At 37.2% G+C, this 18,892-nt stretch overlaps 1 protein-coding gene across 1 annotated transcript in view; it reads right to left on the bottom strand.

The window, feature by feature from the left end:
- The window catches only part of DNAH5 (dynein axonemal heavy chain 5), a gene marked incomplete at both ends in the record, with an annotated part of 219,311 nt that overhangs the window by 144,817 nt on the left and 55,602 nt on the right, over positions 1-18,892 (bottom strand). The window contains 10 exons of the mRNA XM_082652022.1: positions 872-1,112; positions 1,849-2,087; positions 2,392-2,454; positions 4,784-5,002; positions 7,150-7,385; positions 7,954-8,155; positions 9,913-10,046; positions 16,332-16,419; positions 16,532-16,722; positions 18,166-18,405. Of these exons, the coding sequence (XP_082508148.1) occupies positions 872-1,112; positions 1,849-2,087; positions 2,392-2,454; positions 4,784-5,002; positions 7,150-7,385; positions 7,954-8,155; positions 9,913-10,046; positions 16,332-16,419; positions 16,532-16,722; positions 18,166-18,405 (1,853 nt within the window). The remainder of the gene's footprint in view (positions 1-871; positions 1,113-1,848; positions 2,088-2,391; positions 2,455-4,783; positions 5,003-7,149; positions 7,386-7,953; positions 8,156-9,912; positions 10,047-16,331; positions 16,420-16,531; positions 16,723-18,165; positions 18,406-18,892) is intronic.

Here is an 18,892-nt window from a genome sequence, read left to right on the forward strand (position 1 = left end):
CCCTCCCATTTCCCTACCATGTTCACTCCGTCAAATTCTATCCTCCTAACGATCTCTTCAATCTTGTCTCCCCTCTTCAGCTTCACTACCTGCCTCCTCATCTGACACATCATTATCTGTTGCTGGGGATATTCAAGTAACCTCCCAATTGGTTTCCCAGCATTCTCCCTTTCCGTTTTCCAATTCTTTCTCCTCACAGCTACTGGAGTGATCTTTACAAAATGCAAATTTAACCACGTCATCCCCCAATCAAAATACATCTCCCAGTTGGCTACCGACTGCTTCAAAGACTGAAATCAGTAACACATTCTAGATCCACTCCATCTCTCCAACCTTAGCTGTCTCCTCTCTCGCCCACCTCCACATCTCGGCCGTCTGGTCCCCTAAACACACCTCAGACCCTTCACATATGCTGTTCCACCTGCCTGACACTGTCTTCTCTGCACTTTCCAAGCTCCTTACCCCCTCACCACACAAGCACACCCCGTTCACCCAGCACCCAGTCTTCCTGACCTTCATTGCCCTCGCCCCACCCCCAGAGAGGTCAACCCCATTATTAGAGGCCCTCATAGAGCAGCATACTTCCATTTCAATGGTATTTACTGCAGCTTGTAACTACACCTTCATTTGTACAATTATTTAATTATACAAATTATTTAATGATCTGTAAACACAGGAACGTATGTCCCCAGCACTTAACACAGAACCTGTTACATAAACGTTTGTTGAAGAAATCATAGCTGAGTACCAGGAAAAGAGTTTTGATTGCTCTAGCATGATGTACTGCACCAACAGACCATGATGTAGGAAGACTCTCAAATCCCCTGGGACCTTCCAATCTCCCACCACATCATACACTCAATCATTGTACCTCTATTTCCTCTTTGTATTTCAGAAGAGGTGCCTCCATGATATGTCTTAACTTAAAAGTTTCATTCCCCACATCTAGACTGTGCCCAGTGAGAGCAGTTATCCTTTCCCAGTGCCTTTCCATCATGGCCTTACTGGCCATGCGCTCCAGCAGGGGACAACACTCGCTGAAATCATCAATGGTCTTCTTCAGATCCAAAAAAGCCTGCCAGTCCTTCAAGGCTCGGGGCAGCTTCCGACACCTGCAAAGAAAAGCCAACATGAAAGTTCATTCGAATATAAGCCTGGAATGTCTCCAATCCAAGACTGTCTGCTAGCATTTCCATCAAAAAACAGTCACCTCAAATACCCATCACATTGTTAAATATCATGACTCAGTGGATAGCTGTTAATACAACCCACTTTTACATTGCAGAAATTTGCTCCTCCCAACCAGGAATGACTTTTTTCAATTTCCTCATAAAAATTAGTTAAAAGGCATTATTTTAAAGACTAGAGGTGCTTCCCAATTCAATTCAATTCTCCAAACATGTTTTGAGACCCTACCAAGTACAAAGCACAGCAGAGTGTTTCAGGCTGTCAACTGAAAAGTACAACAAATGATCCTCCATTTTTGGGGGGGTTCAACACTTCAAGGATGTAGAAATATCACAGGGCTCTTGCTTTTATTCCAAATAAATCATCTAACATAAACTTCAAATGTTGGTAAGTGTAATATAAATAGAGATCAGCTCTCTCTAAGATGCAGGAAAGCCCTTGGCAAGATTCATCCAGGTTTAAAGGATGTGCTTGTCTCACCAGGCACACATAGGGGTAATTAATAAATCGCATTTGACAAGGGTGATGTCAGTGGACAACAGCAATGAAGCATGATGTGCTTTCGAAACATCTGGGTGAAAAAAGAACCCTGACAGCCTATCAAAGAAGAAAGTATTTGAGGTTCAATAGCTCTGGGCATGATAAACATTAATTTCTCACCTGTTCTGGAACTCTGAAAGTTCGCTGTTGATTTTTTCAATATTTACTTCTGACCACAGAATATCGTGATAGCTATTTACAGTTTCTATGACACTGTTGTACAGAGCATATATTTTCTGTAGAAGATTTAGTTGCTTCTTGATTTCGAGAAGCTTAGGATACTGTGTGACTGGCAGACCAAAAAGCTCCTCTCCTCCAGTATAGGTGATATATTTCCGATAGATATTATCAAATTGATTCTAATAAAAATACAAGTGAAAACTCATCAAAAATGATTTACATGTGAATAAACATGCAAATGAAAAAAAAAGATTGGCCAATAAGCAAACATGTATGATCTCTGAGCACATGTAAATGAGAACTAAATGAGTACAATTAATTACATAGAAACCAACGTTAACCATACCAAATCACAGTTTTTAAAAGGTAAGTACACACTATATTCCACAATGGGCTTCTCTATATTAAGCAGAAAAAAAGTATGTGTTTAAAAGACATTGAGGTTTTGGTTATATAGAAAGTCAAAGAAACTAAAAAGATCACCTGAAATATGATAAGTCTATCACTGGCTTCCTGGGGTTTCAAGCCGCTAGCCATTGGACCATTCTGACACAAAAAGTTAAAATAAACATGAAGTAAAATGAAGCAAATGCATACAAATTTCATGAGCACTATATATTTGAATATCAAATTTTGTTTACATGCATGTCACATACAGGATAGGAAACTTACTTTTTATTTGTAAAAAAGGGCTCAGGAAAGTAACTCATTTGGAAATATTTTCAAGGCCAAAAAAAAGCCAAATTGAGGTCACAGCTTTCATATGTCAAGAAATTTTGAAAATTAAAACTATGTGCTATTAATTTATCAGGTGACATGAAGGGTAAATAACTATTCTGTAAGAAGCACAGTGTCTGGTTTGAACTAGAACACTAATGCCACATGACACACAGAGTTCACCACTCTAATATCTATTTGTAAAGTGACCTGTAATGTTTACATTCCAATCAGGTTTTCCTATATTAGACCACCTTAAATAACTGGATTTCTGTGCTTCTTCATCCATGAAGTTGGTTCATGAATCCAATCTCCTAATTTCATTTACTTTGTGGTTTGGCGTGTTACCAGTTAGTAAGTACAAGTTTTACCCTATACTCTACATATTTCCCTTCTGTAGCACCTTGTAATTGGCTGGAAATGGGTCTCCTTAAGCAACATATTCCCAGCAGAAGATTTTGCATGAAAACTTACGTATGTATGATTAAAATATGGACTCAATCTGTCTTGTCCACTTTTGCGTCTTCAGCACGAAGGGCAGTTCTACAGTATTTGCAGAACTAATGAATACTGTGTGAAGGATGATCATGACAACTATAAGTGAATAATATTTATCTACACAAATCTAGAAAAGCTACCAAAATAACTTCAGTACGAAACCAATGGTATAATATAAAGAGCACTTTTAAATTTCCATTTACTGTTGAAATTATTCTGGATGAATTCTAAGGGGAAAGGATTGTGGAAGGGAAATATCTTTGCTCTTGTGAAAATAAAATTTCCATTCCTAGGGAATTTCATTAAATCTGACATATTGTGTGGGCCAAAAGGTTCATTCGGTTTTTTCATAAGATGGCTCTCGTGTCTTTAACTGCATTCGAAACAGTTTTGTTAGATTGTATTGTGATAGCTGTCATATCATTTAAAAACAGACATCAAAATTGGTGAATTTTTGTGTAGCCATTTTAATATTGAAGATGGAGGGAAAAAAGTAACATTTTCAGCATATTATGCTTTATTATTTCAAGAAAGGTAAAAACGCAACTGAAATGCACAAAAAGATTTATGCAGTATATGGAGAAGGTGCTGTGACTGACTGAACGTGTCAAAGGTGGTTTGCGAAGTTTCGTGCTGGAGATTTCTCCCTGGACGATGCTCCACGGTCTGGTAGACCAGTTGAAGTTGATAGTGATCAAATCAAAACAATAATTGAGAAAAATCAACATTATACCATGCGGGAGATAGCCGACACACTAAAAATATCCAAATCAAGCGCTGAAAATCATTCGCACCAGCTTGGTTATGTTCATCGCTTTGACATTTGGGTTCCACGTAAGTTAAGTGAAAAAAACCTTCTTGACCATATTTCCACGTGCGATTCTCTACTGAAACGTGATGAAAACATTCTGTTTTTAAAACAAATTGTGACAGGCGATGAAAAGTGGATACTGTACAACAATGTGGAACGGAAGAGATCGTGGGACAAGCGAAATGAACCATCGCCAACCCTACCTAAGGCCAGTCTTCATCCAAAGAAGGTGATGTTGTGTATATGGTGGGATTGGAAGGGAGTCCTCTATTATAAGCTCCTTCCAGAAAACCAAACGATTAATTCCAACAAGTACTGCTCCCAATTAGACCAACTGAAAGCGGCACTCAACGAAAAGTGTCCAGAATTAGTCAACAGAAAACGCATAATCTTCCATCAGGATAACTCAAGATCACATGTTTCTTTGATGACCAGGCAAAACCTGTTACAGCTTGGCTGGGAAGTTCTGATTCATCCACCTTATTCACCAGACATTGAACCTTTGGATTTCCATTTATTTCACTCTTTACAAAATTCTCTTAATGGAAAAAAATTTCAATTCCCTGGAAGACTGTAAAAGGCACCTGGAACATTTCTTTGTTCAAAAAGATAAAAAGTTTTGGGAAGATGGAATTATGAAGTTGCCTGAAAAATGACAGAAGGTAGTGGAACAAAAGGATGAATACGTTGTTCAATAAAGTTCTTGGTGAAAATGAAAAATGTGTCTTTATTTTTACCTAAAAAACCGAAGGCACTTTTTGGCCCACCCAATATTATCTTTAAACAACTACATTTTGCATGCTGTAGTCACTCTTCTCCCAAAATACACAGAGAAAGCTAGAGTTGTACCAAATCGTAGTCCAGGTAGAACTGGTGACAGTCTTGGAGGAAGACCTCCACGGTACTAATAAGCTCTTTCCTGAAACTGGGCTGCAGTGAGACTAATTCATTCTGCACTTCACTGGCACGTGCCAGAAGCTTCTCCCAAGTGTAACGCAGAGTATCCACTTTGTCCATCTCTTCCTTTGCTATCAGAAGCCCATATTTGTTAAGCAGGGCATAGGATTCCTACACAAAAGAAGAAAAATTTAATTTCTGCCAGTCAGTTGCATAAATGTACGCACAGTCATTTTTTAAAGCATTAGAATGGAAAAGATCCACATGACAGGGAAACTGCCCAGAGAGTTCTAGTTACTCTACTTGCAAACTTGGAAAAGCTTAAGTGAGCAACTGAGCCACTTAACTTCAGTTTCCTCATCTGTAAAACAGGAAAATTCCCTGGCTGCTTCATAGGATTTTCGTGAATATCAAAAAATATATCAATTTAAACGCATTTTGAAAACTATAAATCATTATGCAAATAAAAGGTATTTTTACTTAGGCCCCTAAATTGTATTTGAAGACTACAAAATTAAATCAAGTAAATGAAAAACATAAAACAATTTAACTGCTAATTTTAGAATAACAAAATGAATCAGAGTTTTAACTCTATCCTATTTCACTTTGTTGGTAAAAGGTTCCAACAGTAAGACATAAGAGGGCATTCTTGAATCAGAGCCTAAGCCAAGTTATTGCCCTCAGGACACAAAATCCTGGACTATTCTCTTGTCTAGAAGATTAAAATAAGGCAAAGTTTGGTTTTCATGAGAAAGGATTTTTCCTAAATATCCCTGGCCTCTTCTCCCACCATTACTCTTCCCCAAAGACATAGAATGAACACCTGATTGTTGATTTGGGGAAAAGATTGTTGATTTGGGCAAGCATAGCCCAGTGCCTCTCTTCCTCTTCCCTCTTTCTCCTTGAAGGCATGCCTCCAGTCTACACCCCAGTACCAATCAAAGCAACACAGAGACCTGCAGCTTTCTAATGCTCCCTTTGATGGATGAGTAAGTACAATTCTGGAATTTAGTGCTCACAAGGCCATAGTGTGTGTGAATAGGGTGGGGAGATGGGGAAAGTAAGATACAATGGGAATATGGGAGCTGAACACTAAATCAGGTCTTTCAAATAAGTTCTATCAGTACTGAAGATTGCATGTTGAGCTTGAATACTTGACAACAGTTTGTCTTAACTCTCACATCAGGGGGAAAGGCTTGGCAATTGCTGGACCTCCTCTTCAAACCCCTTCTTCAAACTCCCCTGGTCCAAGTAGGGGCTCTTTGCCTTGATGTTTCAATTCCAAAGAAGAACACAATGAACCACGTGATTTCCCTGACCCAACACAGTAGAGGTGCAAACCTTCAGTCATCTCTGCCATTTTCATGGTAATTTGAAATTTTTCAAAATTCAAAGAGACGTGCAGAAAATATGAGACAAGAGTATGATCCTGACCATTAGAGTTTAAGTCCAGACACTTAAGTTATGGTGTGATGAAAAGATAATGTTTTTATAACTGGAATTGTTCTAATGCTACAGTTATACTAGTCTCGTTTAAAAGAATATAGTAACCCATTGCTGATAAAGCATTTGCATCTAGAAAAGAGAGTATGATAATAAAAACAAAAGTAATGTGCAACATTAATCAAACTGCATGATTTCTTTGACCCTCAGTTTCCTTGTTTGTAAGTGGAGTGTTGTAGGAAGGATTAAACGAGTTAATACAGAGTAAACCCATGAATGGACACTGTCAGTGCCCCATCCAGGTCCTGTTTATCAGCTGGTATTTGCAACCCAGATTGTTGGGTGTGTTGACTATAGGAATCAAGCTGCCTTCTTCCCTTGAAAATGGTCCTCAGCTGATAGGAGCTTCCTCATGAGGAAATAATGGTCAATGACCAACTGATTTGGGGGAATAAAGACAGTCCCCCTTGCCTCAAAATGGGGCCAACTGTGTGGTACAATTCATGTTCCAGAACACTCCCTGTGGGATCAGGCCGAAGTTAGTCTACAGCTAAGATCACACCCTGGCTTAGCTTCCTCCCACCCCCAACCTCATCCTTTTCTGTTTCGTTCACTCTACTTCTCCCATGAGCACTCATCAATAAATCACTTATACAGAAATCCTCATCTCAGGCTCTGCTCTTCAACACCTTAAATGCTGTGTAAAGTACTAGAACTGCCCATACGAGGCACCCTATAGGTTAGGTATCATTACTGAAATCGTTGTTCTTGGGTTTAGCGTCCATTTGTAATTCCAGTCCAGATCTGGTCAATAGTTCATCTAATAGAGCCCAACATATGGAGGTATTTCTATAGAACAAGTGATTATCAGTTACCTCAATAGGTCCCACTTGAAAGTCAATGGAGATTTGCTGCTCCCTAATTTCCTTCAGTGCCACCATAGCAATTCGAACATCATCTAGGTCTTTAATTGGGCGATTCAGTTTCTTACTGAATTCTTCAACAAGTGTAAAAATGTTTTCCATCTCACTTCTGTATTTTTTGTTACAGTGACGGCCAGTGACAACCATCCAGGCCTTCGTCTCAGCGGTCAAGGTGAACTTCAAGTCAGCTGTAAAACCCACATGTCCACCGTTCAGTTTGAAAAACTAGAACCAGTATAAGGAGACCCAGTGTAACGGTTTACCAACAGTAAATACTTTGCAGCTGATAGCCCTCTAACACACGAAAAATCAAACTGGAAAAAAATTAGTTTTTCCCAATCATTATATATCCATTCATGTCATAAAGCCTATTTGTAACAATTCAAAACACATTCTAAAATGGGGAAAAAAAACAAAACAGTACCTATCGAAACTGTCGGAGATAAGCCTCAAATCTTTGTTACTGTTATTTATTAAAGAAAGCGTACATTTTAATTCCAAATATGACAGACTCATCCCTTATCTGAATTAGCATTTATTTTCAAGGTTTAGCAGCAGAGTGTTCAAAATAGTCCAGAATAAATAATTACACAGAAGGAAATTAAAAACAAATCTATAAGTTGGTCTTAAAGCTTGAGGCCAATAAAAGGAAAGTCAATCTTTAAGATAGCTAGAACTCTCTGGAATACTAATCTAGGTAAAGAGACAGAGTAATACGTTGAATTTTTATGACTGTCTGAAAGAAAATGAACCAACCTGTGTACAGAGCAATGGTACCCGCACAGATATACTCAGGCTCAGTGTTAATTTCTTGCTCTAGTTTTTGGAAATAGAGAATCTGGGATTCAAATTCAGAAAGCAAGGGGTTTTTCATAATAAATGTCACAATGGTTTCTTCTTTCTCCTTTTGCCAAATGTGATTGTAGCGTTTGAAGCAGTCGGTGGATGCAATAACTTCCTAGAATACAAATAACGTATTTGTGTAGAGAAGGAAGAATCAGAAATGGTATCATGATATAAATGAACATTTGCCAGTTGTTGGTGGTTCCCATGGATTTATTAAAATGTTTAATTAGTGAACCGTGTGACTAGTTGAAAATGCCACAGGACTGGAACTGGATACAATAGTGTAAATAGTAACCTGGGACTAGTAACAATGTAACTGGTACCATCCTAGCCAAAAAGAGACGGGAACAGTTTCTCAGGAAAAAAAAAAGAGAGAGAGAGAGAGTCCATAAAATCTCTTGTGAACCAGGCCCTATTGATTGAAGCTGGACCTTAGGTCAAAAAACACAGCTCAAATCATGCCACAGAGAGGGTGATGCTATGGGGAAAAAAAATACCCTGAGGTCACTTTTTCCCATTGCACAAACTCCTCCAAGACTCTCATTGGTGAAATGCAACGCTTTCTATTATCTTAAGGAAGACTGCACTAAGATCTGTACATTTCCTTCACATAGTATAAAGGCAAACGCAACAACAATGACACAGACATAAGTACCTTGTTGCCTGCAGTACATTAATTTCAACTACTCTGTCTTACCCTTAGATTTTCATAACAGTGGCTGCTTATACTGAAAGAAAGTAATGGACTTTATTATTGATCTATTTTATTGTATTTTCCATGATTACTGAGACATTTGAAAGCATACTTGAATGTTTATTATCATCACAGAATACTCTACTTACCTTTATCGTTTAGTACAGAGCTTGATAAACTAAGCACCAGACAAATATTTGTTAAATTGAATTATGTGAACGCAGTCCCTAGGGCAAAATTAAGTACAAGACCTTCAAGATATTAAGAAGGAAAATTGAAAATGCATTAAATGCAAAAGCTTCCAGTTCCCTCAGGAATACATTAAAATTAAACTTAATATTTCCTCACATGGTTACAGCAAAGGCAGCTTTTCAAAACACTTTCAAACAAGTGAAACTCATTCTATCAAAACTGAGTAATAGAAAAGATATATTTACTGAGTGACAACTGTTCCCTCAACAATGAGAAACATTTTTAAAGAGTCAGCAGGTCTTAGTGCCAATGTGAATATTTTCTTTTAAGTAGAAATTGACACCAGGATTTTGAGTCTTTTTAACCACAAAGACAGATTTGCCTGAACAGAAAAGGGAAAGGTGAGAGAAGAGCAGTTTGGAAGAAAAAATTAACCTGAATTTACATCCATGTCCAGTACAAGTACGTGCTGAAAATATTTTCGGAATTCCCAGTATTATCTTATTTCCATGATATACATACATGTATATACAATATATATAAATTTTCATCTATTTTATAAGATTTGCCCAACTACAGAAACACAAGAACTGAATGTAAACTTATTCTATTTCAAATGATTCAAGTCAGTTCCAGCATCACTGACTCTTTGAAGGTGAACTGCAGCAACAGTCTGACCTGGGGTTTGAGACATCTTGAATTTTTTAACAGACTTATCTGTACTACATAAATATATAACAAGTTTAAAGGCATTAAACAGAAGACAATATAAAACACAGAAATAATAATTGTCTTTCACCTTGCAACCTAGAATGAAAAATCTTGAGTTAAACAAACATTTGCTGGGCACGTACGAGATTCCATAAGCTGCTCACTGAAGGTACAGTGTGTGAGACCCAGGCTACGTGAAGGACAAGCTTAAATGTTCAACTTCAGTCTTGCTGTAAAGCAAAAGACCCTGGCTGCAGATCCTCTTGGCATACCTTTTTGGTGGAGTTGATGATTGTGCTAAGCACAGAGACTAATTTTAGAATCTCTTTGTTGTCAGAAACATTCTTATAATAATTCCTGTTTTGCACAGGAATGGGTAAGTTCACAGATGCTATCTCAAAGGTATCTAAAAGTAAAAAAAAAAAGAGAGAGAGAGAGAGAAACATTTATATCAACAGTATATAGAACATGCTTTAAAAAGATGAGTGAATTTCTGTAATGGTAAAGTAAGGACCTCTGAAAAAATCTTCTTTGTAAAAGCAATTGAAAACACTGGGCAAATTTGTCAATAATAATTTTTTCAGGACTCTGGACATTAATCAAAGCTTGCAACAATTCAAGGAATTGTTTATTAGAGAAATATTTTGAAATTTGAGTAACAACAGTGAGTTTTGTCACTGTTTTGTTAATCGGTTCTACGTACACTGCCCCTTGCTGGCTATGCGGCAGCCTCGAGAAACAGGAGCTTTGCAATGACCGTGGCTGTGAAAACCACAGCCAGCAGCAGGCCACATTCACCAGAGGGACCAGCCTGGGCTTAAGGCTCCTCAAGAAGCCCCACAGAATTGTCCCTACTTGACTTGTCTGGAAGCTCCCTGGGCAAGCCCCATTCAAAGAGGTTATCTTTATTTGACCTGACTCAGAACCCACTGACTGAGAAAAGCCCTATCCCCAAGGTGTTTGTCAAAAAACAATGAGAACAAAACAGAAGCAGACTCATAGATACAGAGAACAAACTAGTCCTTGCCAGAGGGAGGGGAAAGGAGGATGGGCAAAATCAATAAAGGGGATTAAGAAGTCCAGTTATAAAATAAATAAGTCACAGGATGTAGTGTACAATACAGGGAATATAGTCAATAATACTGTAATAACTTTATATGGTGATAGATGGTAACTAGATTCATAGTGGTGATCATTTCATAATGTGTAAAAATACCAAGTCACTATGTTGAAGTACATAAGTCACTTACTTATGAAGTAAGTCAACTATACTTCAATTAAAAAAAAAAAAAAAATCAGTGACGTTTAACTTCACAGCTGTCTGAGGCAATGATATCTGTTGGGGCAATGGAAAGGGTGGCCAAAAAAGTTAAAGATCTGGGGAATGAGATGTCCACAGAAGGCCTTATAGGGCCCTGACATATTCCTGGGGTTCTAGAAGGTCATGTGTATGTACAGAGCTGTGCACATGCCCAGGAAAGACCTAAAAATGTCCCAATCTTTCATGCTGGCTCATGAATTGAGGTCTTGCACAAATAATAAATAAAGGCTAGAGCAGTGCTGATAACTTTCTGAGCTTTCAGCGTGCTCCAGTGCACACACAAACTCCCTAGGCAAAGCATGGAAGTCTTACTTGTTCAAAGCATTAAAGGAAATCTCTGTGCAATCATAGTTAACTGCTAAACTAACCAAGCACAGACTATAGTGGTGCAGTCCACAGGGAAGACAAGTTTTACAGAATTGGTCCAGGAAAGTCAATATAAAACAGTAGTAACAACAGACCCTGGGAGAAAGAATCAGATTTGCTACATTATACTCTTTAACATATCAACTTTTAAACAAAAATTAAAATTGTGAGACATGCAACGATACAGGAAAGTCATGCCCACCCATAGGAACAAAAACAGCCAATAGAAATATACATGAGAAAGCCCACTATTGGAATTACTGGACAAAAAGAAATTTTTATTGACATACAGTTGATTGACAAGGTTCTGTACAACATAGTGACTCAAATTTTTTATAGATTGTACTCCATTTAAAGTTGTTATAAAATACTGGCTATACTCCCTGTGCTGTATATTTCCTTGTAGCTTATTTATTTACTTATTTTATACATAGTAGTTTGTATCTCTTAATCCCATACCCCTATCTTTTCCCTTCCCCCCTTCCCTCTCCCCACTGGTCACCTCAAAGTTTGTTCTCTATATCTGTAAATCTGTTTCTGTTTTGCTATATTCTTTCCTCTGTTTTATTTTTTAGATTCCACATATAAGTGATAACATAGAGCATTTGTCTTTCTCTGTCTGACTTAATTCACTAACATAATACCCTCCAGGTCCATCCATCTTGTTGCAAATGGCAAAATTTCATTCTTTTTTATGGCTGAGTAATAGCTCATTGTATATATGTATCACAGCTTCTTAATCCAATTGTCTGTTGATGGGCACTTGGATTGCTTCCTAGCTACTGTAAATCATGCTGCTATAAACACTGGGGTGTGTATATTTTTCGAATTACTGTTTTCATTTTTCCAGATATATACTCAGGAGTGGAAATGCTGAATCATATGGTAGTTCTATTTTTAGTTTTTCTGAGGAACCTCCATACTGTTCTCCACAGTGGCTGTACCAATTTACATTCCCACCAACAGTGCAAGTGGGTTCCCTTTTCTCCACATCTGTGCCAACATTTGTTATTTATGTTCTTTTTAATGATGGGCATTTTGATGGGTGTGAGGTGATATCTCATTGTGGTTTTAATTTGCATTTCTCTGATGAGTAGTGATGTTGAGCATCTTTTCATGTGCCTGCTGGCCATCTGTATGTCTTCTTTGGGAAAATGTCTATTCAGGTCTTCTGTCCATTTTTCAAACAGGTTGTTTGTTTTTTGATATTGAGTTGTATGAGCTGTTTATATAGTTTTGATATTAACCCCTTATTGGTCATATCATTTGCAAATATTTCCTCCCATTCAGTAGATTATCTTTTCATTTTGTTGATGGTTTCCTTTGTTGTGCAAAAGCTTTCTCACAGCATGTACAAAAATAAACTCAAAATGGATTAAAGACCTACACGTAAGACTGGAAACCATAAAACTAGAAGAAAACATAAGCAGAACACTCTAACATAAATCATAGCAATATTTTTTTATTTGTCTCCTAATGCAAAGGAAACAAAAGCAAAAATAAACAAATGGGACCTAATTAAACTTAGAGAAAAATTTAAAATCAGCTATTAAAATATGTTCAAGGAACTACAGAAAACCCTATCTGAAGAATTAAAGTACGAGAAGTATGTCTCAAAAAATAGAGAATATCAATAATGATATAGAAATGTAGAAGAGAATCAAATACAAGTTCTAAAGTTGAAAAAAACAATAAATGAAATGAATATTCACTTGCAAGGCTCAACAGATTTTAGCTTGTAGAAGAAAGAATCAGTGACCTTGAAGTTAAGTTTCTTAAAACCTAGAAAGCTAGGTTATTGATTTGAGATATTTCTTCTTTTTTAGTATCAGTGTTTAAGACTATAAATTTCCCTCTAAGCACTGTTTTAACTGCATTTCATAAGTTTTGTCATTTTGTGTTTTCCTTTGCATTTATCCTAAAACTATTTCCTAATTCCCTTTGTGATTTCTTCTTTGACTCATTGGTTATTTAGGAGTATATTGTTTAATTTTCATGTATTAGTGAATTTCCCAAATCTCCTATCACTGATTTTTAATTTCATTTCACTGTGGTTGGAGGAGATACTTTGTATTATTTCAGTTTTTTTAAATTTCATTTCAATAGTCTCCAGATTGACTTACAGATTCAGCACATCCCAAAAATCACAAATCTTTTTTGTAGAAATTAACAGGCTGATGATTTCAAAATTCATACAGAAATAAAAGAGATCCAGAATATTCAAAAACAATCTTGAAAAAGAAGAAAAATGTTGGAAGACTCACACTCCTGACTTCAAAATTTACTTCAAAGCTATAGTAATCAAGACAGTGGGGTTCTGGAATAAGGATAGACATAAGATCAATGGAATAAAATCCAGAGTACAGAAATAAATGCTTACATTTGCACTTGCAGTTAACTGATTTTCAACAGGGGTCTCAAGAAAATTCAATTGGGAAAAAATAGTCTTTGCAACAAATGGTGCTAGGACAACTGAATACCCACAGGCAAAAGAATGAATTTGGACCCCTACTTCACTCAAAATGCACCACAGACCTAAATATAAGAGCTAAAAATATAAAATGTTTAAAGAAAACATAGGAGTAAACATTCATGACCTTAAGTTAAGCAACAGTTTCTTAAATACACAATCAAAAGCACCAAAAGAAAAAGTAGCTAAGCTGGACTGAATCAAAATTAAAACTTTTATACTTCAAAAGATACCATTAAGAAAGTGAAAAAACAGGGCTTCGCTGGTGGCGCAGTGGTTGAGAGTCCGCCTGCCGATGCAGGGGACACAGGTTCGTGCCCCGGTCCAGGAAGATCCCACATGCCACAAAGCGGCTGGGCCCATGAGCCATGGCCGCTGAGCCTGTGCGTCCGGAGCCTGTGCTCCGCAATGGGAGAGGCCACAACAGTGAGAGGCCCACGTACCACAAAAAAAAAAAAAAAGAAAGAAAGTGAAAAAGCAACCCACAGAATGTAAGAAAATATTTCAAATTACATATTTACATATCTGGTAAGGGATTTGTATTCAGAATATATAAACAACTCAACAATAAAAAGACAAATAGTCCAATTATTAAAAACTTGGGCAAAGAATAGACATTTCTCCAAACAAGATATATAAACGGAAAAAAAAATAAGAAAAGCTACACATACAGACATGAAAAGATGTTCAATATCATTGGTCTTTATGGAAATGCAAATCAAAACTGCAGGGAGATACCACTTTACACACACTAGAATGGCTATAATCAAAAGGCAGACAACAACAACTGCTGGTGAGGATACAAGGAAAAAAAAAGAGAGAGAGAGACCTTCATACACTGCTGGTAGGAAGGTAAAATGGTCTAATTGCTTTGGACAACAGTTTGGCATTTCCTCAAAATGTTAAGCATAAGTTGCCATATGATTCGGGGCATGACTATCATACCCAAGAGAAATGAAAATATATGTCCACGCAGAAACTTTACACAAATGTTCACAGCATTATCTATTCGTAACAGTCCAAAAGTGCAAACAACCCAAATGCTCATCAGCTGATGAATGGAGAAAATGTAGTGTATCCATACAATGGACTATTTATCCAGCGATAAAAAGAAATGATACATAAAAAGAGATGAAGAAATGATATGTGCTACAACATAGTTAGAACTTGAAAGTTAGTTACAAAAGACCACATGTAGCGTGATTCCATTTATATGAAACGTTCAGAATAGGCAAACCCATAAAGACAGAAAGTAGATTAATGGTTGCCAGGGGCTGGGGGAGGGGAATGAGAAATGACTGCTAACAGGTACAGGCTTTCTTTTGGAGGTGATGAAAATGTTCTAAAAGTAGATAGTGGTGATGGCTGTACAACTCTGAATATGCTAAAAACCACTGAATTGTACACTTTAAAAGGGTGAATTTTATGTTATGTAAATTATATCTCAAAGCTGTTATTTTTAAAAGGTGCGGCTTATTTCTTTTTTTAACTCTTTTATCATGACAAGAATATATGTCTAATTTTCCATTAAACATTTTTCCTCTCAGTTTAAGATATAATTCATGATTGAACATATTTCGAGTTTAGAAAATTCTGAATTTTAAGCTATTCTAGGAAGTTAAGCAATGTTTCCAAACAATATCAAAATTGAAATTAACACAGTAATATAGATTTTTAGCTTAAATAAATAATATTGTAAGTTGTGAATAAAGTTGTTTTGAGCTGTCTTTAGCCTCCTCAGTAACAGACTATTTTAAAGAGGAACTTGTTTTAGTTTCTTCCTTGTGGTTAGTTCTCAGGGGATATGAGCACTAATTGAAAATTACACACGCCCTGTTTGCAGGGTTGCTTTAAAAGAAGTTTGTAGGACTAAACTACATTTATCATATATCATTAGCAACTTGGATGTCATATGCTACCTAATACTACAGAATATAAATGAAAACCATAAGATCTACAGCAAAAATCACAGCATGTTAGCAAAACAGGACATATAATGGCTCAAAATACAAAATAGCTCTTAAACGTCAGGAAATGTTCATTGTGATGATGACAAGTTTCTCTTTAAACTGTGAAACTAAAATCCAACTTGTCCCCTAGTATGTCTTGTGAGATACCCACTTAAAATACACTATTCATGGGGCTTCCCCGGTGGCGCAGTAGTTGAGAGTCTGCCTGCCGATACAGGGGACGCGGGTTCGTGCCCCGGTCCGGGAGGATCCCACATGCCGCGAAGTGGCTGGGTCCGTGAGCTGTGGCCGCTGGGCCTGTGCGTCCGGAGCCTGTGCTCCACGGTGGGAGAGGCCACGGCAGTGAGAGGCCCGTGTACCGCAAAAAAAAAAAAAAAAAAATACACTATTCATGATGGTGATATTAAAATACATAGATCTTCATATTTTATAAACTAGAAACTGGCTCATAGATTAATATTCCGATCTAATCTGATTTGAGAATTGCATGGAGGGAAAATACCTTTTAGCTCAATATATTTTGATTTAGAATGACTAGTTAGAAAGAACTAAAAGAACATTTACCCTGAGGTTCGTTTTCTCCCATTTCAACATCAGAATCGCTGTCTTCGTTACTCTGCAAAGCAGCCATTTTTCTTTCGTGCATCTTTTTCTACAGTGGAAAAGGACATATTTCAGTCATATGACCTTGAAACATAATAAACCATGCCACCAATCATGATTCATTTCAATCATATGAAATGATTTCCTCATCCCACACCCACCTTGGACAACAGCTCACTGTTCCACTGTCTAACCCCCTTGGTGACAGTGACGATGCACTCCACGGCTTTGTTCAGCGTCTGCTGTATGTCTTCTAGGGCTGGGGCCATGGTGATGTTGGGAATGGCCAGAGTGATGCTTGCCCGGAAAATGGGCAGAACGTTCTGCTTCATTTTAGAGGTACTGTTACTGTCTGAGTTAACACAAAACAGGGAGGATTTAATCTTTTTGATTTAAAATGTATTAACTTAGTTAATACATTTTTAATTTATTTCATTTTTAACCAGAAAAATTAAAGCACCTAGAACAATACTTAATAGGTATATCATTGGACAATACTATATGTGTTTGTTGAATGAATGAAAGAATGAATGAATAAAAACTAATGGAGGATCTAGTTTTGCTCAATGTAACAGAGCAGCTCGATGGAACCCAAGCCATTTTCTGCTGATTACAATCTATGGGTACACTCTCCATAAAGGAAACCCACTGCCTGGAGTCAGATTTAATTACGTAAACTCTGGCCTAAAAGGGCGCGGTTAAAGAGTAGAGAAGAAATAAAGTGTAATTTACCATTTACACCATACCCAAGGGGCTTTTAAAGTCGGATATAGGTATAGGTGTCTAAATATGTATATGTGCGTGCGTGTTAACTCTATATATACAGTTGGAAATACCTGTAATATATAAAGTTGAGGAAGACGTGACAATATTCAGCATATCAACAGTTGATAAGTTCTAATATTATCCCCATGTCAAAGGAAAGTACTATCCTCCATTCTGAAGTAAAATAAAACATAATAAGCCATGCCACCAATCAAAAAATTATTTTAATGTTTCCACTTTTATTCATCCACTTTTAATTAAATATTAGAGATGCTTTCCCTTAAATGCCAATATGCAAAATAAATTAAAATAGTTTGTTATCCTATTGTTTTTTCAATTTTAATTAATTACTGTTACTTTATTTTTTATATCTTTTTAATTTAAAATTTAATTTCAGAATGTCTCTAAATTTGATGGATTTTTGTGGCCCCTCTGGGAAATGCAACACCTATTTCTTTTTTTTTTTTTTTTTTTTTTTGCAACACCTATTTCTGAATGGTGCCGAGGAGAGATGGCTGTACTGAGAATGAAGAAATCAGTTGGAAAGTACTAAATTGACACGAAAATAGTAAAGACAATTTCTGCTTTGGAGATCATGGCATTAATAAGATCTTTCTCTCTTTATAAGACTGGCTAATAATCTAATAATTTAACAATGAAATTATCTTTCTGGATATCTTCTTTTTAAAGTATGTATTTTTTCTTTCACTAATTAAAATAATTCATTTCACACGTTTTCACCTTATTACAAAAAAGATTAAATGTGATGCTGATTATGATGTTATTAACAAGAGCTAAGCAACGTTAAGCAAATTACTTAACCTCCCTGGACTCAGTCTTAAATGAGTGGAATGATAGTGTCTACTTCATAGAATTATGAAGATAATTCAAGTTCATAACATTTAAACTTACAAGGAGGCACTCAAGAAATGGTGGGGGGTTTTATTATTTAAATTTAACAGGAGCACACACACACACAACCAGCAACCAGACTTGGCCAGCCAGGAGGCAAATGGTGTGGGATCATTACCCCGGAAGCTGGTCATGTGGGAGGAATGAATGCGCTTGCGAATGGCCTCTAGCGTGTTCCTTGTAACTTTCAGCAGAGCACCCAGGTTCTGGTGATTGAAGTGAGAGAGCAACTCGCGGGCTCCTTCCTGTAACACCTTGGTCTCTTTCTTCTTTCTCACGACTGTCGTCAAAGGCAGGAGGCCCACCCCAGCATTAAGAGAAGATGTCAAGGTGTCGGAATGTCCTTCTTCTCTTTTTGCTGTTACACAATGAGAGAAATTGAAAGAGATGGGAACGGGGAAAGAGAGAAAGAGACAGACAGACAGAAAACCATCTACTGCAGTTAAAGAGAAGAAAATTAAGATAAATTACATGCAAGTTGAATAACACTCAAAGGTCACACTTCTTACGAAATGAGGCCATCAAAGGATAGGGAGACGAACTCGGGGCACCAGGCAGTCTGAGGAGGCCTCTCCTCCTCGATGTGCGGAAACAGGAGGAGAGGCAGAAGCTGTGGCCACAAAAGAACGACAGGGCCTGGGCGCCTGGGTGCTCGTTCTCTGGGTTCTCTCTTCTACCAATAACCATAAACCCTTGGGGAACAGCGACCGTCCTCAGCCTCTCAGTGTCCTCCTCTGTCCTGCAAGCCCTTTGCTCTGGTGTAGATGTACCTCAGTGGGGATTCCAATCCATAAACCATCCTACTCTACTGATACTGAAAAAACATACCTTTAGACCTAAATGCA

Source organism: Grampus griseus (genome assembly GCF_964374135.1).
Source record: "Grampus griseus genome assembly, chromosome: 3".
NCBI classification, from domain to species: domain Eukaryota; kingdom Metazoa; phylum Chordata; class Mammalia; order Artiodactyla; family Delphinidae; genus Grampus; species Grampus griseus.